General features: G+C 34.3%; 4 protein-coding genes across 8 annotated transcripts; 2 read left to right on the forward strand and 2 right to left on the reverse strand.

Annotated features, from left to right (window-relative positions):
- Positions 1 to 402: 402 nt before the first annotated feature.
- Positions 403 to 6,644, reverse strand: LOC119831711 (Bardet-Biedl syndrome 2 protein-like). Of its 2 annotated transcripts, XM_038355186.1 has the most exons (11): positions 6,516 to 6,644; positions 6,163 to 6,337; positions 5,831 to 6,060; positions 5,437 to 5,619; positions 5,045 to 5,246; positions 4,416 to 4,651; positions 3,869 to 4,054; positions 3,097 to 3,474; positions 1,323 to 1,486; positions 1,053 to 1,201; positions 403 to 614 (listed from the first exon to the last, which is right to left on the reverse strand). In XM_038355186.1, the coding sequence occupies exons 1-11, from the start codon at positions 6,642 to 6,644 to the stop codon at positions 514 to 516; spliced, it is 2,133 nt and encodes a 710-aa protein (XP_038211114.1). In that variant the 3' UTR covers positions 403 to 513. The 2 variants fall into 2 exon arrangements, 1 of the variants encoding a protein (XP_038211114.1); XR_005287898.1 differs by lacking the exons at positions 1,053 to 1,201; positions 1,323 to 1,486; positions 3,097 to 3,474; ... (5 more) ...; positions 6,163 to 6,337; positions 6,516 to 6,644 and adding an exon at positions 739 to 969 and having other exon boundaries at positions 507 to 614.
- On the forward strand, positions 1,648 to 2,789 carry LOC119831712 (SUMO-activating enzyme subunit 1). The gene has a single exon (XM_038355187.1). The coding sequence runs from the start codon at positions 1,724 to 1,726 to the stop codon at positions 2,741 to 2,743; it is 1,020 nt and encodes a 339-aa protein (XP_038211115.1). The 5' UTR covers positions 1,648 to 1,723; the 3' UTR covers positions 2,744 to 2,789.
- Positions 6,645 to 7,124: 480 nt separating the features above from the next.
- On the forward strand, positions 7,125 to 15,714 carry LOC119831853 ((Lyso)-N-acylphosphatidylethanolamine lipase). 4 transcript variants are annotated; one of them, XM_038355406.1, is made up of 8 exons: positions 7,125 to 7,341; positions 8,153 to 8,193; positions 9,186 to 9,262; positions 11,393 to 11,599; positions 12,347 to 12,521; positions 12,888 to 13,160; positions 13,922 to 14,108; positions 14,714 to 15,714. In XM_038355406.1, the coding sequence occupies exons 2-8, from the start codon at positions 8,186 to 8,188 to the stop codon at positions 14,930 to 14,932; spliced, it is 1,146 nt and encodes a 381-aa protein (XP_038211334.1). In that variant the 5' UTR covers positions 7,125 to 7,341; positions 8,153 to 8,185; the 3' UTR covers positions 14,933 to 15,714. The 4 variants fall into 4 exon arrangements, with proteins under 4 accessions (XP_038211334.1, XP_038211333.1, XP_038211331.1 ...); XM_038355405.1 differs by having other exon boundaries at positions 8,153 to 8,189; XM_038355403.1 differs by lacking the exon at positions 8,153 to 8,193 and adding an exon at positions 8,775 to 8,822.
- Positions 15,715 to 16,457: 743 nt separating this feature from the next.
- Positions 16,458 to 26,900, reverse strand: LOC119831999 (DNA replication licensing factor MCM4). The gene is made up of 17 exons (XM_038355576.1): positions 26,701 to 26,900; positions 26,358 to 26,453; positions 25,727 to 25,890; positions 25,344 to 25,511; positions 25,148 to 25,246; positions 24,706 to 24,838; positions 23,979 to 24,221; positions 23,486 to 23,714; positions 22,750 to 22,944; positions 22,393 to 22,569; positions 21,263 to 21,350; positions 20,661 to 20,821; positions 19,967 to 20,093; positions 19,389 to 19,495; positions 18,809 to 18,943; positions 17,660 to 17,870; positions 16,458 to 16,848 (listed from the first exon to the last, which is right to left on the reverse strand). The coding sequence occupies exons 1-17, from the start codon at positions 26,831 to 26,833 to the stop codon at positions 16,753 to 16,755; spliced, it is 2,562 nt and encodes an 853-aa protein (XP_038211504.1). The 5' UTR covers positions 26,834 to 26,900; the 3' UTR covers positions 16,458 to 16,752.
- Between the last annotated feature and the right edge of the window lie 971 nt (positions 26,901 to 27,871).

A 27,871-nucleotide genomic window follows, 5' to 3' on the forward strand; every position in this document is an offset into this window, starting at 1 on the left:
GTCAATTTATTGAATCGTGCTTTGTCCTTTGGGTATCTGGTCGTCTGCCACAGTTTACGCGCTTGTCGTTTCTCTACTGTAAGCTCGCGAATGGATTTTGAGCAGTCTGAATTTGCATGCTTTTTGGTTATAGGGGTACTGCTCCAGGCTGCATTCTGTATACACTCATTGAAGTGTTCAACACATTTTTCTATATCGTCTTGGGTTTTGAGCGGTAACTCCAGGTTAATACTGGACTCTACTGAACAGCGGAACAGATCCCAGTTAGTCTGTTTTCTATGCAGTCGTGGCGCAGATTCTACTTGGATGACTTTTTCCGTTATTTCTAGCAGCACTACACTGTGGTCTGATGACAGATCTTGAGAAGATTTGCATTTGCAGTAATTTGATTCAAAAAAAAAAATGGTTTAATTATAACAAACATTTTATTTATACAATATATACTGCTAAAACATGCACAAAAGAACTGATTACAAATGAAATAAATTATTTTCTGAATTTTTGAGTTTTTTTTTATGCATCTCCAACTTGTAATATTTTAATAAGAGCTTCAGTGTTATTCTCTTGTACTGCTTTTCTACAAGCTGCCACTGCTGCTTTACTATACTGGCCCACTGAAAATTAATAGAAAATTTTAATCAAGATGGAACAAATTCAGAGGTAATAATACCATATAGCAAGAGTAAGCGCTAATCGCTAATAAAATAATTGCCTAGCCTTCAGTTCGTGAGAAAGTACCTCGTTATTGCAGTATTACACCATAAAAAGAAATCATGCAACAAAGTAGTACAACATTGTAAAAAAAGTTGAATACCACTAGATGAAGATTGGCAATCTTTCACAGCCCAAATAGTATGTACCATTTTAATAATATAATTACAAATCATATAATGATATATTTTTATATAATACGAGATGTCTACAACTATAAATGCGCGCGGCAGCCTCTCAGGTCTCGCAACTTGCACCCTGCATGACTGACCTGTTTTAGCGTCTTCGTTGAACAACCGTATAAATTATTACACTGTAGTAGTCGTATAGATGAGTCTTACCTCTTAACCGAGCTGCTTGTTGTAAAATAGTGTGTAAATTTTTAAGCGACGCAATTGTTTGCTCTTGCGAAGCTCTTCGAATATGGCACCCAGTTAACAATTCTTCATTAAGAAGCATTACCTCTTTATAACGATTCAGCATTTCTTTTCTAAAAAAAACTTGTTAAATCTGATGCAAAATAAATCATTAATTTTGTGTGATGTTATCATTCCATATAAAAAGAACCTATCCAATATAAAGACCATATACAAATTAGAAAGATATCTTACAAGTCATAAGTTGCCGCATCAATTGCAGCTGGTAGTAAAGCAGTGATCAATTGAGCTTTTTCTGCGCTTTCAGCAGCTAAACGTGATCTTGTTTCTCCTACTTCAGATGCATTCATCATTTCCGACCTCAATAATTCTTCTGCCTTTGGAAATTGAGCGGTAGACTGAAAATTATTTTAATAATGAATGAATCTAAAGCTAAGCCGCAGAAAAATTAGTTTTAAATGAAGCGCCATAATGCTTTGTACTGATGTTTTATATCTATTGTATTCACTAAGCGTTTTGTTACATCTATGGTTTTGTCATTACTGCAAGCTGTCATTGTCATGTTGACAGTTTAATTGTTGGCGTGGGTCAGTCCGGTTCTATTGTATTTTGCAGATTTTGTTTTAGCACCGAAAATGGTAGAGAATAACGAAATGGAATTATCTGAGGCAGAAGCGGAACAGTACGATCGCCAAATCCGCCTTTGGGGATTAGAATCTCAAAAACGGCTACGAGCCTCCAAAGTTCTTATTATTGGCCTGTCCGGTCTCGGAGCCGAGATCGCTAAAAACATAATTCTTTCGGGTGTTAAAAGCGTATGTCTGCTTGATAATGAAAAATTAAGAGAAACCGACCAATACTCTCAGTTTTTGGCGCCGCCGGATAAACTTGGTGAAAACAGAGCGGAGGCGTCTTTACAGCGAGCTAGAGCGTTGAACCCAATGGTTGAAGTAACCTCGGAAACGAAAGGAGTCGATGATCTACCTGACAACTTTTTCACAGAATTTGACATTGTATGTGCGACGGGCTTGAAACAAGAGCAACTTGAACGTATCAACAACGCGTGTAGAGATGCTAACAAGAAATTCCTTTGCGGTGACGTATGGGGCATGTTTGGCTACATGTTCACAGATTTGATTGACCACGAGTACTCTGAAGAGATAGTGCAACACAAGGCCGTGAAACGCGGCCCTGAGGACGACGAAAAGTCAGCACGCGAAACAGTAACCATAACTGTTAAGCGACGCGCTATATACGTTCCCTTACAAAATGCGTTATCTGCTGACTGGTCTAAACCTGAACTACGATCTAGATTGCGACGCGGCGACCCTTCCTACTTCGCAATGAAGATCCTTTTACGTTTCCGTGATGAATACAACCGCAACCCAGATCCCGCAAAACGTAAGGCAGATACTGAAGTAATATTCCGCATGAGAGATGAGCTGGTCAAAGAATTGAATCTTCCCATTGGTTTTGTCAGTGACGCTTTATTGACTGATGTTTTTGGTATTGTATCTGGTGCTGCAGCTGTGTTAGGCGGTGTAATTGGTCAAGAAATCGTAAAAGCTGTCAGCCAAAGGGAACCTCCTCATAATAACATGTTTTTCTTCAATCCAGTAAAGTGTGTTGGCTTTGTTGAGCTGTATGGTCAATAAATTACCCATTAAGATAAGTAACTATTAAATTATTTTAAGACGCTAACTACTTCACTTTTATTTACAATCATTCCAAAGTTTTTTCAGCATTATTTATTATCTAGAAACATACCTTCTTGAATATAAGTAATAATAACTCTCATTCCCTTAGTCTTTCTCGAAGGGGGACAATAATACTCTCTTGTGTGCACTGAAGGCTTACAAGTCCAAAAAAATTGGTTGATGTTGAAAGGGATTTAGGGCGCAATGGTTGATTTATTTAATTTATTTATTATATTATAATATCTGACAAAGCTACTAAATTAAGTATTAAAATTGGTGCAATAAATTTTTAAACTATTATAACCACCCACCTGTAAATCAGACAAATTCAAGAAAACAGCTAAACTCTGAATCAAATCTCCCGCCAACCTTATATCTGTAGTTTTAAACATAACTTGCCCGTCTGCCGCAAAATCCATTCCCAAATAACTTCTATCCCTAAGACACAGAAAGTTTACATGCAACTCTTTGCTGTCCTCATTTTCTATCTCAAATTCCTCATCGAGAAGAAAGTTCTGGTTTAACCAAATGCATATTCTTTGAACCCTCTCTGTGATTCGAAATGTTACGTAACTGTCGGATTCCACACTTACAGTTGATTGAGCTAGTTTGTACATAGAGAATCTAGGCAGGTGTTTTGTTAGCTCAAATATGTGAAATTGTTCACTATCGGGATACCCAACTAGTGCCTGCAAGAATAAGCAATAAATTTTTACCTTGATGATTAAATTTTCAAGTAATTTCCGATTCTGAGTACGAAACACGACGTAATTACAAAAGTTAAATTTTCTGTGTTTGTTATTTAAAATACGCAAAAACGGCTGGTTCGATTTTAATGAAACTGCACAGAGAGAGCTAGAAGCTATCTCTGTGAAAAGTTTAAAGTAAATGGATAAAAAAAGGGATATATTTTTAAACCTGGTATACTGGTTCAGGTTATTGAATAACTGTCGTGTAATGTGTTATATTTACGTATTAGTGTATTGTGTGAGCACTAGACTTCTTACTCTATTTAAGTGATCTATGAAAAATCATTGTTATATCTCGCACTTATCCTATCGCAAAAATTATCGAATTACTAACCTTTATATGAACATCAACCGGTATATCTCTCGGAGATCTCAACGGTATATACAGGATGGGTCGCAAACGACCCGGAGGCGGGTGTCGCGCTAGCGTTTCCCCCGTTTCAAATACACCCTCGGCCAGGACAAGGGCTGCGCGAACGACTGTTACGTTGTTTGTTGAAATTGGGAGCTGGATGCAGCCCTAGTTGTGACCGAAAAAATAAAATAAAAATTGCGCGGGTACTTTTTAAAATATTGTTAAATTACATATATGTTTTCTCAGATAGCTAATTAAATCAAGTAATTCTCAAACCATTAATTTGCTCAGGCTTTTTTTATTATTTCAATAAATTGCACTATAAAATCATTGTACTTAGGTACAAATATTGTTGTTAGGTACATTGTCTACTTAAATTTTCAATATCAAACAAAGCTATAAACGCTATAAATTGAGACTCTTTATTTTGAAACCATCGGTCAATAAAGGCTTCCAGTTCCATTCATTTGGCTAGGTCCTAAAAGTTTATATACTTTGACCTTAAAATATCGATAAACTAACATACTTCTTCAGTATCCGCAGTAACAGCTACTTGTAAACGAGTATTAGTTGGCATAGCTGATGAAGGACGACTGGCTTCAAGGCTATCTGAGACAGTATTGGCTTCATAATGCTGCAACTCCACCATCAGGGCTTGTTTCTTGCTCAGTAACTCGGTAATCGCGAGCCTGTCCTCTTCAGAAGCTAGTCTCTTCGAAGAGTTAAAACCAGAGTCTTCTTGAAATGGCGGGAAGCCCAAAACTGTGCAATATAAGTTGTATACAATAAACTTCGAAAAATAACAAACAAAATTGTCATTATGTCTGCTATGGATATGGTTATATCCGCGATGGTGAATTGATTTTTGTTTTTGTTTGAACAACGAACTGCTCGTTTGTCTCTGATCCGGTAAAACGTTAATGTAACGTAACGTAACGTAACGGTAACTTTTTTTTTTAAATTTCATGTTATTAACGACCACCCACTACAAATCATTAAAATCCGCCATTCATGTTGTATACGACTTTAAAATACTGATCTCTCTCTGGTCTGTTGCATGTATGACTTATTTTATGAGGGATGCGGTTACACACGTCTTCGCGTGGCTTTATGTATGTGAGTGACAGGTATTAAATATTTATGTGGATATAATACCTTCGCCTTTATCAGAAACGCAGACCAAGTCCGGAACACCCACAGATCTATAGTCTGCGAGCAACATAGCTGCAGCATTCGAGCGCAGCTGCACTCGCCTCAATACTCGACCGCCACTGTCGCGCCAGTCTACTCGACCATTACTCCAACAACACGCCAAACTCTCGCCTGACCATTGTAGCGAGATTGCGTTTTGCTTCGACTAAACCGAACATTGATTTATCAATTTGACAGAATTAAAGCCCTTTTTAAATTATGGTCACAAAGTAATGAAACGAAAGAATAGAAAAAATCTGAATATGTCAACTAGGCAGCGGAAACCTCAAACAACGTTAATCATAGCCAAATACTAGTCTTTTGTTTTTAGTAGGTATTTTTCATATGTTGGTTACCTTTACTCGCCACAAGCGAATCCCCTCCTCATAAACGCCAATAGTTCCATTAGCTAATCCATATGCAAATCTTACTTCCGATATTGGAGATAAACATAACACGGGTCCTGTTTCAGGTAGTTCTACCATGAACTGATTATTTTTTAACACCCTTATAAATGAATCTTCACAACCAATGAGAAGCTGAAATGTTATGTGTTAATTTTTTTTATAGAATCTCGCGAAGGCATATAAAAAATGGACAGAAAAATATGCTAGTGTTAGCAAGCCATCCTTGTGGATGTGGAGTGGCTTGCACTAGCACTAGTAGCACACACTACTAACACTAGCATAAAAAAATGTGTAAAATTTTAACATTTAGCAAGATGGCAAATTTAATATGAAGTTGATTTACCTCATTTTCCCCATCTTTATCGAAGTCAAATGCTAAAACAGCGGAGACTTTTCCGCTAACAACATTCCAGAATATTTCGTCGCCTTGACTATTCAAACCCAATACTGAACTATTCCCGCCAACTATCGCTAGCAGTTCAGTACTTTTGCCAATTCTTCCAGTCGAAATTACATTAACACCATCAGGTACTTCTTTGAAGAATAAATCCGTGTTGTCGTGGACATCATAGGCTAGAAATTAATAATTTTGTATACATAAGATTTATGTTTGAGGAATCAGAGCGTTCAAGGATTAATCACTGTTATGTTGTTGTAATTAAATATTTTTCTTACCTAATATTTGGGTGGGAGAACCGATAAGTAGGATATCCCTTGTACAATCGACTCTTAAGGCACCTGCAGCAAGCGCTATTACAGCTTGGCTAAGATTTAGCTCAGATACCTCAGCATGTGCTTCTGACCGCTGTGCACGGCCACCAACAATACCATGTGGATGGTGTATTATGATCTTTAATGTGGAATTGATACAATTTCTGATTACATATTAATTAGCAATAAGTCAATGCTTAAAAATCTATAGTATTTAATTTCATAAGAGCAACTCTTTTAAATCGATAGTACGAAAAATTATTCAAGAAGAATTAATAGATTCTTGGAAGTGTTGTATTACAAAAAATATAAATTACTTTATCATATCCTGCTGACGCAGTTAAACATGGGTGAGTGCCATCATATTTTGCTATAATTATAACACCAGGAGTAACTTTGTGATTTAATTCTAACTTGAATACTGGTTGTACAGCACTAATCTGCATTATGAGTTCAAATATTAATAATTATATCCAGTCGTCAATGAAATAGTTATCAATCACAGTGTTTTAATTTCTATACAGTGCTTACTGCTGTGTTTCTATAGCAACGTTATCAATTTCTTTTCTGATTCTTCTTCTACGTTAATACGGGATTTAATTTTTCATCTATAATAAGTTAAATGTATTTTTCAATGTAATTTGATTTGAAAAAAAGCTTCTTTTGTTAAAATAAACCCTGCGTGTTAGGCCCTGAATCAAACGGCGAGACTAGCTAGACTATTACTGTAATGATTGAAGAAAAATTGCTCAAAATAATAAGATGTAGACAGAATAAAAAAAGAATTTTGCTCATGCGACGAACAACCTTGATTGGTTATAATTATAATGATATTAAAAATATTAAAATTCTAATATCGTATTTATTTAAGTATCCGAACGATGCGACATTCATTTGACATAATGTATAACATATGACATTGACGTGACAATGAAATAATGAACTCGTAAAAATTGTAAATCAGTTTAAAATTCGCAAAATCTTTGTGTCTGTGCAAAGAAGGAGTTACTCTAATAATTACAGATACTTATCGAATTTAACATCCATTTATTTATTTCTCGCCGTATTAATATTGTAATGGTTTTTGCAGTCACAATCTAAACAAATGGGTAGTGAATTACATCTTGAAAATACAGAATCCAGGTAAGATTATGCGCAATTTTTGTAAAGCTCGTACATTCTGAGTATTGCACAATATTATGTTGATGTTTTTTTCATATAACAAAAGGAGCTTCTATGTCAAAATATACATTTACTTTGTAACTAGGCATGAAAAAAAAATCATTTTAAATCATATTATGCATCGTTTGATCATCTCATGCTATAACACTTGGGTGCACTATGACATTCCACGAATAATTCACTTGTTTTGCCACCTAAACAGTAATACAGGAATTATTTCAATTTAATACTAATAAACAATGTGCCTTTATACACATTTCGCTTATCACATATTGCTATCTGGAGTGATATATTCTAGAAATTTACCTGGCGCTCTTTAATAATAATATGTTTTAAATTATCAATTAACAAAAGCTTGAATTCTTTCTCATTCATATAATATCTATGCCTTCTATGATAATTATTTTTTTTATTCTCAATATTCAATAAGCTTACTGTCTCTTTGCATTTCTATCTATAAGTAATATTTGTATTTATGTGGATTTCACCATTTCATTGTACATTAATATGTAACTCTTCTTACTACTTCTCTAAAATTTTAGTAACAAAGCTTTATTGATGATATATATTTAATGAGACTTCATATTTATATTATGTGTATATTTATTGTTTAAACAAATTTGTAATCATATTTGAAATTATTCTTGTGTTGGATACCCAACTAATATTATAATTATAAGATTATTTAATGGGAAGTATTTATCAATTAATACTATAATAATAAGAATATTTAAAGTGAAGTATTTATGTAGAAAATATTTATGTTTTACAGAGGAAAATATACTAGCAACACCAATGGGAACTGATGAGCAAGTTTATATTTATTTGTTTATTTGTTGTTTGTGTTGCATGTGTTAGGCTCCATTTGATTTTAGTCTAATTCTATTACATTGTGTTTTATTAATAATAAAACGTCCTGAATTTAAATGTTCCATACAACAAACACACTATATAATAATATATTAAATAAATACTTTCAGTATGTATGTCCAACTAGTGGTACACTTATTGTTTAAATAACTGACCTTAATGTACCAATGGATGTTAAACAAAAGGAAAACTATATGTAAACAGTATTACAATAATACTGCAGTGTTGTAATCCTTATGCAATATCTAAGTAGAATCAGTTGCTGTGTTGTCTTAAATCAGTGCTACTAAATCCAGTGTGGGAAAAAGACAGAGCTAATCATATCATCTAGCATTATCACTTTCCCATACTGACCTTAGCACTGTTTTAAGAAGTCATGGCTACCTCCTGAACTTATACCACTGAACTATTTTCATGTATGTGTTATGGTGCTGTGACTTTGTACTGCAATGAACTGAAAATCATTATTCATCAGAAAATATCATACTTTGTTTTGTTTATGTGTATAATGTTTTACCTTGCAGTATTATAGGCAGAGCATGGGTTGGAAATATTATTTCCAGTATATGGAAGTAAGATACTTTCATTAACAGCTTCTAAATGTATAGCTTTGCTTTGTTTTCAATTATGAATTTCATGTTACAAAAAGCTTTATTTTGAGTATTTGTTTTTGTATATCACAATGCATCATAACATGAATAGTGGTTTTATAAAGCTTAACACTCCTCCATTTTATTTGATTTTTATTTTAAACTCCTGTTTTCGTGTTTTTGTTTTAATGAAAGCAAATGATTATTGTGTTATTTTCAGTAAAATTTAATTTAATTTTTTAAGTTACAATACATACCTTTTAGTAACCAATTATTTGCTTTTTATTGTTTGTGGGTGTGTGTGATTAATGTAATGTAATATTTTGATTAATTTCTTCTTTATAGTTGGATCGGGGGATGGTTCAGCTGGACTCGACAATCGGATACAATGTTAAGAAATATAGAAAAAACCATATTATCATGTAAGTATATAATAAAATAATATAATCTTTGACAAGAAGAGAATGATATTCTTAAATTTTTTGGATCACACCGGACCGATTTCATGAATTCACCATCAGCATTATGTTTATGGTCACGTAAAAATTATTCAACAAGTATTTGTCATTTTTCGATGTACAAAGATGAACAAATTTTTACCCCATTAATATATAATATTATTTTTGTCATATTACTGTTCTGTGCTTTTAAATTGCATTTTAAATTAAAAAACCATAAAACATGTTCATCTCCGACTTTTGAACTTTAATCAAGGCCAAATGAAGTCTAGGTGATTCATCACTACTATTTAAAGTTTTTGTTTATTTTTGTCTTGCGATTTACTTATCTATGAAAGATACAAACTACCATTAATGACTTAATAAAATATATTTAAACAATGGAAATTATCAATGACTATAGAATATAATTACGTTGTTACATTTTTTAACTTTTGTTTATATATGAATCCATTATTATAAAGTAGATAATATATTCTCTACACTTGAATTGTGCATTTCCTCATTCGCTTGAATAATAAACCGATAAGCGAATACGAATGTGTAAATGCACCAGCACACGCGTGAAATTTTATTTCTAATTAAGTCACTAATAATCCAATTATTATGGTTATATTACTTTAAAATAAACCCCTTTGCAATGAAGATTAGATTCGGCGTATAAAATATTATCAATTAATATACGTAATAACCATTATTATCAATTTACCTTCGTTCAAGGTTCGAAGCGTGCTCGATAGTAAATCAAAAAATGAATATAATTTTAAAAATAGCTCTTTAGGTATAAACATTTTACGGCATTTACACAGAAGGAAGTACGTAGTTCGTAAAGTCAGGTTTCTTATTCTCTAATATGAGGAAGTTGCTGGTATTATGATGAACTAAATCCTGTTCTACTAATATTATAAAGGCGAAAGTTTGTGAGGATGGGTGTACGTGTATGTGTATGTATGTTTGTAACTCTTTCACGCAAAAACTACTGAACCGATTGCAATGAAATTTGGTACGTAGATAGCTGGACAACTGGAATAACATATAGGCAACTTTTTATCCCGATATTCCTACGGGACACGGACTTACGCGGGTGAAACCGCAGGGTGCAGCTAGTTCATAATAATTATCAGCTACTAGGTTCACGCTTGGTCGATCATTCTGTTTTGCTGAATCATGGTGTCTGTTACTACGTATCAAATATCAATGCCAATCATTAAGATGTAAAAACACCTGATATACTACTAGGCACATTAATTGTCTTACCTACTTTAAATGACACGTTTAAGGTAGGGATTCGAACTCGCGTTTTTACGGTTTGGCAAAAAACGCGGGTTCGAATCCCGCCTCGTGATCAAAAATTTTTTTTCTATTCTTCCAAAATTACTGATTTATAAAGTATTTCAATGCTACAAAACTAAAAATTAAGTTTTAGGCAGGTAAGTGTCCATAATGCAAAGTACATAGCTGGTTATTATGTTTTATAAACGTGTATCAGGTGACAGCTTTTGTTTCTAGTTTACACCATTGTTATATCATCCATTCCATTGAATATACTACAAACTTCCTTCGTGACATTTGGCGCTGTTCCATTATTTCTTTGAGTGTTCATTTAATTCCAGTTGAAGTTTCGTTAAATGAAGGTCTAACAATTTATCACTTCTACGTAACATGTACATTAAGCTTCACTTTCGCAACGAATATATTTAAGTGTACCTTCATATCTTATGAAATAATTAGTCTGAGATCAGCAGCGTCTAGTCCTAAAGACATATATCTCTTTGCCAAATTTTATTTCGATTCACACGATTTACAAAATACCACGATTATAAAAGAAGTTAAATTAATTGTGCGATGAATTTCCAATTAAAAAATAATCTATTTGTACTAAGTTTAAGGAAACAAGATCTGAGATGAAATAATACAATAATTCGCTTAATATAATCCGTAATAAACAGCGATATACAATTCGCCTGTGACATCTATAGTTTACATATGTACGACATAGGAACTTGTCCTCTGTCATCAAAGAGATCATCAAGACGTTAATATATAAAATAAATTATGCAGTTTTTTAATTCAAACAATTCTTTTTCGTGTCAGGTGTTAAAACAGCGTACAAACGTTTCTACGTCGACATCGGGTCGGTTGTGGGACAGTGTGACAAAATATGGACGATTTCAATGAACGACGAGTCTCCACAGACCCCACTCGTCATGTTGCATGGCATGGGCGCAGGGGTCGCCCTCTGGTGCCCTAATTTAGACGCCCTAGCCGCTACCAGACCTGTGTACGCTATCGATTTGTTGGGTAAGTGAGGCAACAGAGGGAAATTGATTATTACGATGCTAGTCGTCCTTAATTCCCCCCCTCCCCCCACCATCCTTTAGCGGGGAAATGCATTAGCAGAAGCGCTACCGTTGAAAAGATCATAAGCGGTGGTTATCGCTTATCATCATACGAACTTCCAGCTCGGTTCCCCTCTGTATCTATGAAAAAAATAATTTCATTATAAATATATTATAGCTTTAATTACTGAATAAATTATTAAATTAAATAATGCAGATAGATAGCATCGTGAACAGTATTCAGCAATCTGATGCAATACTATGCAAACATTTAAAATCTTAGAATCCTTCTGAAGCGTATACGTCAATCAGCATGATTTGCTATTTTGTTCCGAAGCTGGCGGACGATTAAGTAAATTAATTGGTATTATATCCAGCAGTTTTTTTATGTAGTCACGTACGTATAAAACTATCATATAATCAGAACCGGAAACAGAATTGGCTCTACTAACACACTGGTCACAATTTTTTATTTTATCATATGAAAGATTTCTTACCTACCTCAAAAAAGAAGGAAATTCTCTTACACGTTCGCTTTAACATCAAATTTCCTATAATTTATTTGGATTGGTACAATTACCATATATAAAATCAATAATTTCCCACACAGGTATCTTTTTCCTGTTATTCTTTGTTAGCTTTACAATACATATTATACTTTTTGTATCGTATTATTATCATCTTACATTTTTTAATTTTCGTTTTCCAGGTTTTGGCAGAAGTTCCCGCCCAAAGTTCGCATCGGACGCTGAGAAGGTAGAGGCCCAATGGGTGGAGTCGGTGGAAGAGTGGAGGCGTGAAGTGAAACTGAAGGAGTTTGTCTTGTTGGGCCATAGTCTTGGCGGATACATAGCAACTGCATACGCTCTGAAGTACCCAGACAGGTGAGCCATCTTAAATTAACTTATAACTTTGTATGTTGTTTAATAAGGCTCTTAACATTTTTATCCTTTACGCAATGTTTTCTCTTTGAGACACATTTATTTTTATTTTATTTTAAACACTTTATTGTGCTGTCAACGCAGCAGAAACAAATACAACAAAACTTACGCTAAAACATACAGCACAGAAGGCGGCCTTAGCACTTACAAGTGATCTCTTCCAGGCAGCCAATCAACAACATGTTACTTTTCGTTATAAAAAATGTGGTATAACAGTTTGATGCCAAATATTAAGTTCTTTTTTTTTATAATTCTATGATTGTGATAATGAACTTACTCAAATAAATGCTTTTACGCTTATATTTTTAGAGTCCGCCACCTGATCCTGGCGGATCCATGGGGCTTTCCCGAAAAACCGTCCAACGGCAACGAAAAAGTTCAAATCCCGTTCTGGGTGAAAGCTTTGGCCACAGCCCTGCAACCGCTTAACCCGCTCTGGGCGGTGCGGGCCGCTGGCCCGGCCGGCAAGTGGCTGGTCTCCAAGACCCGCCCGGATATATCCAGGAAATACACGAATTACGTCCCGGACGCGCTGACGGTTATCCCGGAGTATATATATCAGTGCAACTCGCAGGCACCCTCGTGAGTTTTATGTACTTGTCTTTTGGATTTTTGGTGAATGCTTTATTTTTAAAACTCAGTATTTGTCACGAACGATGGATATATGATGGGATAGGTCGTAAAAAAATACGGCTTGAATAATTCAACATTAATTAGACGCATATTTTAATGGTCATATTACTACATAGTATGAACTATGAGGCAAAGTCGCTTTCCGCGTCTTTCCCTGTGTATAGATGTATGTTTAGATCTTTAAAACTACACAAGGGATTTTGGGGTTTATTTTTAATAGGAAGGTTTCAAGAGGAAGGTATATATGTATGTATGTATATGTATATATAAAAAACGTTTATTAAACTACTCCGAATTTTACGTGTGCGAAGCCGTGGGAAAAAGCTAGTGACCTATAAAAAGAAAGATTCGTACAAGTGCTTGTTTGTAAGGAACTAAATTGTAAAAAAATAATTGTGCTTACTTAAATAAGTGGAATTAGAAAGAGACAGTACATATATTATTATATTTTTAAATCTAGTATTAATCTTTTTTTATTCCATTCCTATACGTTACAATTAACTTCTGAAAGTGATGAGGTTATAAATTCGGCTGTTTTTTATTACCACATAACTGTTTTTCTGGGTAAAGCGTTTTTTATGATTCCTTTTATGTTTAAAAAGTGGTGACTCCCATGTCGTCCTATTTCGCAATTTCTGACAATTTAAGGCCGTTTCGGTTTTTATTAAAAATAGTTGTTGATTCTCACAAAAATATTTTTTTTTTTTCAGAGGTGAGAGCGCTTTCCACACACTCATGCAGGGCTTCGGCTGGGCCAAGAACCCCATGGTCCACAGAGTGGAGAAGCTCGACACGAACCTGCCGATCACTGTGCTGTACGGCTCTCGCTCGTGGGTCGACAATAGTACGGGCCAATTGCTCTCCGAGAGCCGCCCCAATTCGAAGACTTACGTGCAAGTATGTGATGTTTTGTAGGAATTTAATTCATTAAGATCCAATGGATGTACAGTGCTGTATGTTTGACTTTGTCCGTGTTGTCCGTCCGTGTTTGCTACTTATTATATATTTGTTGAAAAAAATTATTTATTACTAAGTATACCATACCGTAGTAACTATATACATTTTAAAAAATACAATATAATTTATCAACATTCTTCGTAAATAGAAAAATAAAACATATTCAAATGAGTGCAGTTATAATTGTCATTTTTAGGATTCCCTATTCCCAAAAATATAAACGGCACTATTACAAAGACCTCACCATCCCGTGTCTGTATATATGTTATATAGTTCATATCCTCTTCAGTGAATAATTATTATCTACTAGCTGTGCCCCGCGGTTTCACCCGCCTAAGTGCGTATCCCGTAGGAATATCGGAATAAAAAGTTGCCTATATGTTATTTCACTTGTCCAGCTGTCTACGTACCAAATTTCATTGCAATCGGTACAGTACTTTTTGCGTGAAAAGGTAACAAACACACACACACATATCCTTACAAACTTTCGCATTTATAATATTAGTAGGAAGGATAGGATAAAAAAAATCTATAATAAATTGCAGGTAATCAACGGTGCCGGCCACCATATATACCTCGACAAACCGGATCTATTCAATAAGTACGTGAACGAAGCATGCACTAGAGCTGATACAGACGTAAGACTCCCAGCACAAACCTCGGAAATTAAAACTACACCCAACCAACCCGTCACAGAAGAAAATAACGAAATAAACATTCAACCTAGGAACAATGAAAATACTACTCAAGCGCAAACTTCCTGATAACAAACAGGTTTCTAGTTAAGTGAATAACACAATTATTAAATTGTTATTTGTACGAAAAATTGCCTTATAGCTTATTGATGCGTTCGGATGGTCGCCATCCTAATGTTTTGGAGTTGGTGTGTTACTAATAATTGATTATATTTAATTTTAAGACACAAATTGTTAATGCGCGCACATGAACGTTCATCGATATAAATTGCGTATGGGAAATTAATTTAAATTTAGAACGTGTTTTGTATTGCCATGTTTTTTTAGATTAATTGAATTGACATAGACTATAGAATATAAAATGATATTAGTCGCACCTCTTCCTTAAAAAAGATTTGAGCTTCAATAAAGTAAGAATATTACGCTTACATGAGATTTTGTGCAATTTTAAACAAATTTATAACTAAGATAAAAAAAGAAGTTAAACGTACTGGGGACTGTTTATTCCATATTTTTTATTTTTACCTCATCACAATTTATAATATGAAAACAGCACATCAAATATTCCTAGACAATTTAATAAGAGTAACATAGCCTAGACTCTGGAATCATAAACTTATTCCAGAGAAACATGCAAACATATTTAAATGAATTTTAGTTTTAACACGTAGTTAGTTATTTAATTAAAAATAGTTTATTAAATCATGGTTTATGTTACACTTTAATAACAGGTATTCAAGTTAAGTTTTATAGTAAATTGTTAAACCAATTTTTATGTTTGTTAAAAGACTTGAGATTTCCACTGATTTTATGTACAGATATTTAAATTTGAATAAATATAATTTATTGTATATGTGACTTTTTATTACTTTATCTTGTTAGCATTACCTTTTATGAGAATCTTGAATACAGTGGACCTGCAGTAATCCGACACACGTTTTGTAGGGCAGTGTCGTACTATCGAATTTGTCGGATTTTAGCATTGGCTAACGCCTTCTTTGACCGCCTCCTTGGTACAGTGGTAAACGCGTGAGCGTAGAACCGAGGAGTCCTGGGTTCGATTCCCGGTGGGGATAAAAAAAAAAGTCTCGGTCTGGCAGGACACAGACGGCTGATCACCTACTTGTCCATAAAGAAAATCGATCAGTGAAACAGAATTACATCATCTGCCCCATACCCCACTAGGGGACACGGGACTTCACTTTTAACGCCTTCTTTATCAATCAATTACCCTTCACCACCTCCCACAAATTAGAAATTTTTGACATTTCATATGTCTAAATATTTTAAACATTTACCGACTAGCCTATTCTGAAGACGTTTTTCTGGCAAATATCTATATCAGAAGCATTCCATTTTGTATTAATATATGTGAAGACATATGATATATGAGAAGGATATCAATGATATTATATTGTGGTTTTAAGCACGACAGGACAGTTCTCTGGCTTCATAAATTTAGATAAAAAATAAGAGCAACTTCAGAGGTTCCTGTCTGCTCTATTCTATAGAATCTAATTTCCGATCTATGGTTAAATGATTAAGAGTTATAGATAACTTCGATGAAATTATATATGTAATAAAAGATAACAAATTAGAAGAAAGTATTTATTTAAAAAATCACAGTTATATTACATGGCGGTTTTCTTATACTGAGCACACCTCAACATATATATTTACTCAATTTTCGGATACTTCATCATCGTTTTACTTTTCTAACAGACAAAGAAGAATATTCGGTTTTATTAACAAATGACATTTCTTTCAACAATTCCAAATTATAATAGCTGATAACACAACATTCATTCAAACTTAATAAAGTCAAAACAGATATTTAGTCGACACATTACACAAAATCAAACCTACCATTATTTAAAAAAAAAAAAAAATTAACACAATCTTACATGAGTGTGGCTAACTACAACTACTTTGCCTTCATCTTGCAAATCTCGTAACGCTTCGTCGAGTTGCTCTCGAGTCACCGTCTGAAAAAAATTTATACTCGACTTTAATCATTATATTATAATAGTATAGTACCTGCTATAATATAGAAATGCATGTCTATTAGGGTGGACGCCACTAAAGGAGTTATAATATATTTTAATTTAAATGCCCGTAGCATTTGGGAAAATAGATGTGAAAATGGTTATAGAAATAAGGCATCTTTGTATGTGTTGAGTACTTAGTATGCATGAACAATGGATGCTTGATAATTTATTCTATGCAAATGTCGAATAATATTAATACATAGAATGATGTGTTGTGTGTACATAGAGTATGAATTTTCCACACACTATTTATTTTCTAATCCCTTTTTTTCACATCATACACACATAATCACATAGTGGTAGGGGCCAACTCATCACCTTTTTCTCTAGTTCATAAATTAGCCCTGGACCTCTTCCTTGGAGCTATTTAAAAAAGGACTCTATTTTTCTTATCCACTAAACAAGTTAAACACAATCAGATCACTACTCATAGTACAACAAAAACACCCTGACATCATACATATTAGGTTATAATAATATAATACAATGAAATAATATAATCCAATTATGTATTTCAACGTATCAAACGTTGAAACCGACACCAACTTGTAACAAATTTAATTTTAACAAAATATGTAGTATATAGCAATTGTGCTGGTGCTGTCGATGGCTATGATCCATGTGGGATGGATAAACTGTCAGATGTCGATGGATAAATTTCAAATTTCGAATATACAGAAAACTCAAATTTTTATATAAGCATAAAATATACAAGGTTTTCCAGTATTACGAGTACATAAAAACTCACAATCTGCGAACTGCTATTAACTTCCTGCAGCAACTTGGCGTGGGTGGTGGTGTGGGGTTTGGCGTGCGGTTGTATGATGGTGCGCAGCGCAGCTACGAGGTCGGCCTTGCGGCGCCGGGCCGCGGCGCCCAGCCCCGTGGTGAGGATGCCCACGTCGATGCGTCCCGACGCCGGGTCGGTCGCCGACTGCTTTAGGGCTTCGCGGTGGAGACTGGAAATATTGTTTGATTATTGATATGCAGCAACAATGATGTATGGTTTACGTTTAAGTTATAGTAGGGTATTTACTAGAGATGCCACGAATAGTTGATTGGCCGAATACCGAATACCGAATATTCGGCAACGCTGTCGGCCGAAGCGCCGAATATTCGGCCACCGAATATTCGGCGCGAAATACATGCTTGTCGGGGGCGCGTTCGCTGGAATAAGACAAGTAAAAACCTGTTTTCCTCGTTGCGTTGGCGCGGCAGGAGATCGATGGCTATTTGTTTCAATTCAATTGCGAGTAAATCACGTCAAGGATAGTCGCCTAGATAGGAAGGCCGATCCTTACAAGTGGTGGTTAGCAAACGAAAAACAATACCCAAACCTTTCGAAATTTGCTAAAGTGTATCTTTCTTCTCCTGGAAGAAGTGTGTATAGTGAGAGGTTATTTTCTGAGGCTGGTATCATTTACGACGAAAAGCGTAGTCGTTTGCTACCAATAAATGCAGAAAAGCTTGTTTTTATCCATCACAACTTACCACTGATCAATTTTAATTACTAAAGAGTTGTAATTGGGAAATAAATAGATAATTTTGAGTAATATGATGTGTCTTTTTTTCATTGATTTGCTATTCGGTATTCGGCCGAATAGTACGTATTATTCGGCCGAATACCGAATAGTTAAAAAGTGGCCGAATAGGCCGAATACCGAATAGCTGCCGAATATTCGTGGCATCTCTAGTATTTACTGGAACCATTCAATTTAACTGGGCAGTTTTGTAATTGTCAACGTCATGATTATATTGGCGGGAGTTTGACGACGTTTGTATAAGGTTCAATGATCAAATTAATATAACTTTGATTCCTACAGCGCTTTATGCTCACCATATTGTAAAAAAAAATAGTAGAGTGAAGAATTAATAAAGTGTAGAAATAACTACTCACCGTGCTGCCTCATCAACATCAGACACTTCAACAGTACCAGATAGTCTAACTCGTGCGTGCGCTTCAGCCAGTCGAATGAGAGATTCCAATTGTCGTGGGTACGCAGAAATTTGACCACGCCCACTTCCCACGCGCCTGCAATGTTCGTATTTTGAGGATTTTAATCGGTAATATAGGAAAAAAAATTAAAGATTTCTCTAGATCTGATTCTATAGACATAAGAAATATAACATAAGTCTTTATTCATCAGGTGATGTTTTTGTATAATGTTACGATAAACTTGCATTGTGAACAGATCTAAATTCAGGGTTAACAATTGAATTGAAAATGGAACACAGATCAAATATTACTAAGTATATACATGCATATACACAACAAATAACATACGTAAATAATAAAAGAAAAACATAATGTATAAAGAAAAACTAAAGCTATAAAAAACAGTGTTGCAATATGTATAAAATTTTAAAGAAAAATATTGGCTAATAAGCGTAATCAAATTTGAACACTTATTATTATAACAGATTAAAAAAAAAAATCGTAAAGTACGTAAGTAGTACATGACAAAATATAAACTCGCCTCATATCTACGTAGGCATCGATTAGCCTCTGTTGCGCGGCCTCGCTCAGTACGGGCTGCACGTTTTCCTTTGAGAACGCTATGTAGTCCCTCATAAGACTCATGCCCTGTAAAAAATATATAAGCCCCGTGTTCAGAGGAAATTCATACTTTTAAAATCACTTTTGTCACAAAATAAATAGATAACATAATATTAAGTCATTATAATTTAGATTTAACATGAAAACTAAATCCTAAATAGCAAAGATAGACTGTCTCTGGGATTTACATGTATATAGAACAGGAATTCTCGGATTTACAGGATAAAATCTATTCTGTCCTTTCTGGAGTCTCCATCTTTGTACCGAATTTCATCCAAATTGGTTCAATGGTTTTGAGATTAGACGCGCAGAAAAGTAAGGCACTTACTTTCGCATTTTTTAATATTACTACTAGAATACCAGCGAAACAAATACAGTACAATATTATGATATCTAGAATTTTCTATTTAACCCAATCCCAAGAACACTTTACACAAATACTTTGCTCTATAATTTAAAAAAAAATCTAAACTTTATTTAAATATGAAAACAACTTACAACAACATCCTCGTCGTCCTCTTGTACTTCCGCTGGGTCCTTGTAGTAGAGTGATACTAGATGCGACGCCAGGCGTCTGTCAAACACTTCGTCTTGCGGGTCTAGCACTAAGAAGATTAGATCGAACCTACAATAGTAAATGTTTTATTAAATCTATACCTTTCACCCAATATACATATATATGACATTTAAAATAAAAGTGATAGTATAACATAAAAATTTATATAGTATATGATTATTTGGTACAATAGAATTAAGATATTTGACTATGCAAAAGCTATACAATTATTTAAAATTAATGAATATGTCCTATACGTCAAGACAGTGTACAACAAAGTAGACAGACTGTGGGTCACTCCCATATTGTACCCGTTCCCGTGGTATTTCCGGGATAGAAACTATTCTAATCCACTCTACGATTACAAACTATTTCTGAATCAAATTTTATTCAAATTATTTCAGTGGTTTTGGCATTACGTAAAGACTTTTATAATATTACTTAGGATATATATCATAGTGTTCTTTATGTCCCTTTGAAACATAGGATATGGATAACTATGTACAACATTGGCTGCGGAAGTGGAAGTAATAATAAATAACGAAGTTACGGGATGATTGATTACGCTAGAAGAACTTATATCACCAGTAAAGTAATATTAGAAAATTAATTCATAACACAAAACACGGAATATACCTTGACATTAATGTGTGCGGTAGTTGCACATTCTCTACAATAGTTTTGTTCTTATTCCACTGTGACTCAGCAGGGTTTGCAGCTGCTAAAATCGACGTCCTGGCGTTCAGCTGACAGATTATACCGGCCTTGGCTATGGATAGTGTTTGCTGCTCCATAACCTGCGCAGGAAATAAATATTATTATTGTCTTTGCTTGTATTATTTTCAAAATAACTTGAAAAGTGCAAAAAAAATTATTGTCGATAGCTCTTATATGTATATTATTATTTGATTTACATTATTGGGTATTGCATATTACAAAGATAATACTAGCAATCAGCCCCGGCTGTCATGTCTTTATCCAAAAGTGAAAAAAATCAAAACTCAACTTTTTTTAATCTGCCCAATTCCATACATCAGGGTGCCCAAACAAACCAACCCTAAACTTCCTTTACATTATCACATAGACTTCTTTACCATTATCAGATTATAAAATAAAAACTTGGTGAAAACAAATCAATTTTAACATGAAGGACCAATTTACATGAGTAAGTGAACAGAAATTTAATTACAAAATTTAAACAATATCATATATATCACACTTCTGTAATAAAAAATTACCTCATGAAGGACACTTCGCGTGGAATCGTTCATTTTATCAAATTCATCAATACAGCATATTCCATTATCAGCCAGCACTAATGCACCTCTGTAACATAGAATAAACTAACTTTGGTACACATTTGATGTCTACATTAATTCATATAATACTACTTTATTTAATCACCTAGACTTGTTAAGCGCATTAAATCTTCAAAAAATTATTTAAAATTAACCATACGAAATACTATGGAATAACTATTTATTGATACAAATATCTTTGTGATAAGTTTGTGATGGGGAAAAAGTTTGGCATAGAAAGTAATCTACCAATGCATAAAAATACGATTAGTTGATATACATGTGTTATATGCCTCCCGGAAAGTTACTTGAGAAGCTATTTCTAAAAATTTCTCATTAAACACTAGTTATTCGCCCCGACATCGCCTTTGCCACTCAGTAAAGTTGTAGCTTTCTAATAGTGAAAGAATTTTTAAAATTGGTTACATTATTTTTGAGTTAATCCATTACAAATAAACAGAAATAAAAAATTTCCTCTTTATAATATTATGTAGTATAGATTCCAATGCTATAAAACTATAATAACAAAGAATTGATGAAATTCTATTGCTCAGGTGGATGATCTGTTGCAGTAGTCAGGGCGAAGGTCACGGGTTCAAATCGCGTCTCATGTTCGAATTTTTATCTATTGCTAAAAACCTCTTGCTTATAAGTCATTTTAATGCTATAAAAGTATAAATTAAAAGTTACTTCAAATAGGACATTAGGTCCTATTTGAAGTAACTTTTAATTCAGCAGCCTTCTATTGTAATGGATATAGAGACAATATACATTCATGCTTGTATCCCTATCATAGTAGACATAATAAATTTATTATGTTCTTGTGTATAATTTTTATTTGAAATCCTTTCAAATCAACTTTTAAGAGTCCTCAATATGTACAAAATTTAATTAATAAAACATTATAAGTTATATTTCAATCTAGAAATAAATACATATGCATACTAGAATAAATAATACTAACAATACTATTGGGTAGTAATATTATGGGTATTAATGGTAATATATATTATTATAGGCACCATTGCCTATAATGATATTACTACCCAAATTCTTCCCAATATACTCACGTCTGCAAAATGAGTTGCCTCGTATCCGGATCCTTAGTGACATACGCCGTGAGACCCACCGCTGAGGAGCCTCTCCCCGAGGTGTATTGTGCTCTAGGCACCAGAGAATGCACCCAGCGTAGCAGTTGGGACTTACTGGTGCCCGGGTCCCCGCAGAGAAGGATGTTGATTTCCGATCTGGGACATTTGTAATAGATTAGCACAATGTTACTTAAAGGTATTATTTGTTATTGGTATTTCAATGAAAACTCGGATCAATTTCGGAAGCAGACGCAAAACAAATTTATTTATTTAACCACTAATAACCCATTGTTATACAAAAAAATAAATGTGTTCTTAAAAGCCCTAAGTTTATACCTGAAATGTGTCCGACCAGCGGCATTAAAATTCTTCTTGGTGCCACCTAGAAGTTGTAATAGAACTCCTTTCTTAATGTCTAAGTTTTCATAAATAGACGGCGCGATAGCCCTAGCAAGTCTCTCGTAGCAGTCTGGTTGCGACGCCAAGGTCTTGAATAATTCAACGCGTTCTGGCGGGAACTGGTGCTCTTTCCTTATAAAAGAAAATAGCAATGAATTTTCTTGACCCCAAGGTCAATTAATATATTGATAAATAAGGTAATTATAGATGCAATGCTGTAGCTCTTATAATGATTTTTTTATATTCCAAAATGTCTCTTTATCCCGTACTACAGAGACATAGATAAATCGTCATGCAGATGAAAAGCAGATTCAATAACCTGGGTACCTTAAAGGTACTAAGAGATAGATTTAGTGGTATTTAATATCCAACTTTATTAAATAGGTCAGGTAGCTAGTTTTGATGTTTGTTACTCTTTCATGAAAATAGCTAATTGTCTGTATAAAATTTGTACTGTAAAAAATATATAGTACTATATAATATTATAGTCCCGATTAGCGCATAGGCTACTTTTACCCAGGTACCACGCGAGTGACGCGCGTTTTATTGCAAGTATTATGATAATTCTGCTACTTCAGCGGCGCACGCTGCGCGTGCGAGTCTATGGCATGGAGCCCCACACGCGCGGGTTACGGCAGCACGGCACCCTACACGCGGGTCGGGGGGCGCTCACCCGTCCTCCATGTCGTGCAGGCGGTCGGCGTGCGTCTTGCGGTAGTGCAGCGCGTCCACGTGCGTGCGGTGCAGCGCGCGCAGCGTGGCGCGGCGCGGGTTGACGGAGGCGGGCGCGGCGCGGAACACGCCCGTCACGGCCACGCGCTCGCCCGCGCCCACGCCCTCCACCAGCGCGCCGTGCGCCATCACGCTCACCGTAGCGGGCGTGCGGCCGGCCGGCATGTCGTCTGCTCACACGTTACTCCACTTTAGCTTATGATTATTTATTGTCTGTGACATGATTAAAATGACTATAACCTTTAGCGAGACTGCATTTTAACCAATAACTTAAACACATAATTTTTGGCCGTATATAACATTTAAACATTTAGGGACCCTCCACACTTTACTTAAAGAATCACCCAGAAACCCAGATTAGGTTAACAAATTATGCTTATAACAAATTTCAGTATTACAAAGACACTAAATAAGATTTAGACAAATTTACTAACCAGGGGCTTCTTGTAGTTTAACTAATTGTTTATCACTGAAATGTGAGCGGTTATGTATTAACTGGAAGCTATGTGCTGTATTGCAGTGGGAGCAGTGAGCTGGCTCTGGCACTCGGCCTCTCTCCAATTCAGCAACAGCTGCACTCCCGCACACTGCACACTTGAAGTAGGCTTCTCGCATCTCAGGTACTATTGTTGAAGTTCTGATCACCATACCAGATAATGTAACAAGTTGGTCAATATCTGAAAATAAACAGAAAGCACCAGTTACTTCAATGCTGTTTTCCAACTCAACCTAAAAAATCTTAATATGTTTTTGAATGTGTAAAACACTGTAGTATTTAGGGACCTACATGTTTGTTATTACTTTTAAATATTTCTCTACTACAAAAAGGTGACCAACATACCAAGGATAAGGTACAACTTCCAAATTTAAAATGGGACTCAATGACAACAATTTCCTATAGATCATTAAGAATCAAGTCAATCCATTAAAAACCTACAGAGTTATTAAGCAACAAACCCAAATTTAAAGGTATGATTTTGGAATGATGATTAAAAACTTATCACCTTTAAGAAGGAAATAAGAACATTGCATTGTAAAAAATTATATATGTAGTACAAAAAAAATATATTTAGATGACATATTTTTTTTGCCAAGATTCGCTTTTATAGAATAAGAACATTTTAGGAACCAAAAATTTATATAAAAAGTACACTATATCACCTTCAGGGTTCAAATCTCTCATGTGCCTCTGTGGTGCATTATAGGGTCGCACTTGAATCTGATGTTCTAAAACAGCAGCTGGATACTTCTCAAAAAATAGCTCATTAACTGCTGCATCAAATGCTGGAATAACCTAAAATTTTACATTATTTATTTAGAACAAACATTATATAGTGAACTGGTATGGATTTATTATTTAAGAAACTATTTTCTGGTTGATCGAGTATTAGCTTCTATGATAAAATTATGTGAATTTGGAGTTTTATTACTTAAAGATCAAAATAATATACCACTGTATATAGGTGGTACCAATTACTGTTAACAAATGGTTTAAAACTATTTAGTATGTTATAGCTATATATTCTTAAGCTTTTTAAATGTTTAGAAAAATATTTTTTCACAACTTTTCATAGCTATTAAATTACACAAATGTCTTGCTTACCTCTTGTGGATAACAAACAAATTGTCTGTGAAGTTTGGGATCAAAAATTTTAACATGTTCACAATCTACATCTAAGAATGGCTCTTCAAGAGTATGTATCTGTAAAGAAAATTATTCATTTTGGTGTTTAAATACATTAGCCAAGCCTTATTAAACCCTAATAAGAGTAATTGGTATGCTTTAGAGACCTAATTACCTCTTCTAGCTTTAATTCATACAATGGTTCATTAGTAAGTGCAGTGGGCTCAACAAATCTCTGTAGGAACTTAATGAATTTCTCCCGGCACTCTGCAATAGCTACATCAGTTCCCCACACCACTAATTGTGGTTCACTTGATGCTGTTTCTGGCTCCCCTGCTTCAGCCTGAAACATAGAAATAACAGCCATAAGCCAACATATTTTTTTCTTTCAATCTAAAATTTTTTCTTCACAGCTAATATTATAGTTGAAAAAACCTGATTGTTGTAAATTTGCACCTTAGAAATTTATATCCTTTGTTAGGATTTGATTACATCGACATTTTAAATTTTAAAATATTTAATATACAAATAACATGTGATAATATTTGTACAACTCACTCGTCTAGTAGGTGTGGGAGCAGGTACATTTGGACCCAACTGATGACCTCTTAAATCAGCTCTCTGTCTGGCTGGTGTCATTGCTCCTCTCATGAGAGATCGAGGGGTACTCAAGGAACTTGGTGTTCCATAGTTCAAAGGTGAGCTCATGTCTATGTCAGTTCCTGGAATGTTGCATTTAAAGTTATGTATTCTTATTAGAATACATACATCATCTACGATAATATATTATTCCATCGAAGCTGGGTCATTGCAAGTAAATTATGATAAAAAAATTTTTATTTTTTTTGAAACACTATTGTGCTGTCAATGTAGAAGAAATAAATACAATAAAACTAAAGCTAAAGCATACAGCACAGAAGGAGGCTTTATCACTTACAATGATCTCTTCCAGGCAACCAACAGAACAAGTGAAAAACAAAAATACTTAAAAGGAGATAGGTAAAAACTTAAACCAGTGAAACATAAAAAAGTAATACCATAATATACACACACAATATAAGTAATATACCCTAAAAAAGAGTATTTACATACAATTGACAATAAACTTTCTTTTATTGCTTTCGTGTCCCAAGTATCAGGTCATACAAATTGAATTGTGAAACAAAGAAAAAATGGGATGCCTAGTTACCAATAGGGCTTGAAGCGAGAGCCCGTGCAGGAGAAGTACCCGGTGCCTGATGGCTGGGGGTACGCGGGGTTCTTCTAGGAGAACCTGGTGTTCCATCTGAAAATAAAATTTTACTTGTATCAACTAAAAATATTTAATATATCACTCAAGTAATTATAAACATTACTTATATATACATAAAAACAAATGCACTTAGACCTTTAGCTCGGTGGCTATTTATGCACAACTAACCTAACTTATGCAAACAATAAGTTAAAATATAGTAATATAAAAATAATCTATGTACAGCTTGACAGAATTTTCATAGAAAGCTTCATAAAATAAAGAAAAATATTATAATTACCTTTTGATGGTGTACCAGAGGAACGTTGTGGAGTTTCAGGTACAATGAGTTGCTGAGAAGATCTTGTTCGCCGGGACGGTGTAGGCGCTTCGGAAGATGCACGTGAAGATGGCCTTTTAGACGGGGTAGACATTATAATAATGGTTTTTATTACAACGACACAACAATTTATTAATTTCTGATTAAAATACGACAATCAGAATCGTAAAAGCGTTTGTTTTCACACAAGTTTGGCGCCAAATCTGACAGTTATCAAATGACAACTAACGTTGTTTGCTTCTACTTTGACGGTTTGTAAAATACAGAGTTATGTTATTATGGTTCTTCAGTAAATTACAACATTAAACTTTTTTTTATAAAACACGAATCGTATACAAAATATTTTATAAATAATGAATAAAGATACCATATTTTCGTAAATTGCATAAGTGACACTAAAATGCATAACAATGGATTTGGAAAAATAAGGTCGAATTTGTGTTGTATTGTTGCTGAAAGACTATAGACAATACGTTTATTTTTAAATCAATTGATCGTTCATTCACCGCTGTTGTTTTCGTGGTGTTTTATTGATAATAAATAAATACACGATTATTGCGAAATATTATAATTGTATCGCGATGATTAGCAGTATTTGTAACTAGTGCAATAAAAAAAACGTAGTCAATCTCAGACTTTCTAAGAAATATAGGTTTCCACTTTGTGCAATCTACCTACATCGTCAGGCATATTTTCGTAAATAATTGCTGTGACTTCGTAGTCAATAACTTTTATTATAAAGGACGTATCTAAAGGTTATAGTGTAATGCGCAATATTTGCAGAGGATCGTAGATCGGCTATTGTTATTTAAGACATCCGAGACAGATTTGGTGAGTATATGGCGGTGTATAATTAGTTATTATAATTTGTGATTCACTGCACCACACATCCATTATGTTGAGATAGCGACGTCGAGGACAAACAGGAAGACGTCGTAATACCTTAAGATTATATTGCTACCAAGCTATTTCAGGAACAGCTTTACCTTTGACAAGCATTTTCGAAAGTTATCCTATTAACTTTTACCTTGTTTCCGTGATAAATGATGATATGCTAAAATTTCTACAAGATAATTATCCATTAACCCATAATAGAATTATACAGAATTGTTAGAAATTTTCAGATTTAAGT

Source organism: Zerene cesonia, chromosome 14, assembly GCF_012273895.1.
Source record: "Zerene cesonia ecotype Mississippi chromosome 14, Zerene_cesonia_1.1, whole genome shotgun sequence".
In the NCBI taxonomy this organism is placed as follows: domain Eukaryota; kingdom Metazoa; phylum Arthropoda; class Insecta; order Lepidoptera; family Pieridae; genus Zerene; species Zerene cesonia.

What these genes read in the sequence shown, in the direction of transcription:
- LOC119831853 (XM_038355403.1), top strand. Translation starts at nt 7,304, where the DNA reads ATGGGTAGTGAATTACATCTTGAAAATACAGAATCCAG. An exon ending in ATTATTTCCAGTATATGGAA is followed by an intron (nt 8,823 to 9,185) that starts GTAAGATACTTT and finishes TCTTCTTTATAG; the next exon opens with TTGGATCGGGGGATGGTTCA. An exon ending in ATTCGAAGACTTACGTGCAA is followed by an intron (nt 14,109 to 14,713) that starts GTATGTGATGTT and finishes AATAAATTGCAG; the next exon opens with GTAATCAACGGTGCCGGCCA.
- LOC119831999 (XM_038355576.1), bottom strand. Translation starts at nt 26,833, where the DNA reads ATGTCTACCCCGTCTAAAAGGCCATCTTCACGTGCATCTTCCGAAGCG. An exon ending in CTCTGGTACACCATCAAAAG is followed by an intron (nt 26,454 to 26,700) that starts GTAATTATAATA and finishes TTTTATTTTCAG; the next exon opens with ATGGAACACCAGGTTCTCCT. An exon ending in TCTCGCTTCAAGCCCTATTG is followed by an intron (nt 25,891 to 26,357) that starts GTAACTAGGCAT and finishes GCAACATTCCAG; the next exon opens with GAACTGACATAGACATGAGC.
- LOC119831712 (XM_038355187.1), top strand. Translation starts at nt 1,724, where the DNA reads ATGGTAGAGAATAACGAAATGGAATTATCTGAGGCAGAAGCGGAACAG.
- LOC119831711 (XM_038355186.1), bottom strand. Translation starts at nt 6,644, where the DNA reads ATGCAGATTAGTGCTGTACAACCAGTATTCAAGTTAGAATTAAATCAC. An exon ending in TTCTCCCACCCAAATATTAG is followed by an intron (nt 6,061 to 6,162) that starts GTAAGAAAAATA and finishes ATTAATTTCTAG; the next exon opens with CCTATGATGTCCACGACAAC. An exon ending in TGAATTTGTCTGATTTACAG is followed by an intron (nt 1,487 to 3,096) that starts GTGGGTGGTTAT and finishes AATAATTTTCAG; the next exon opens with TCTACCGCTCAATTTCCAAA.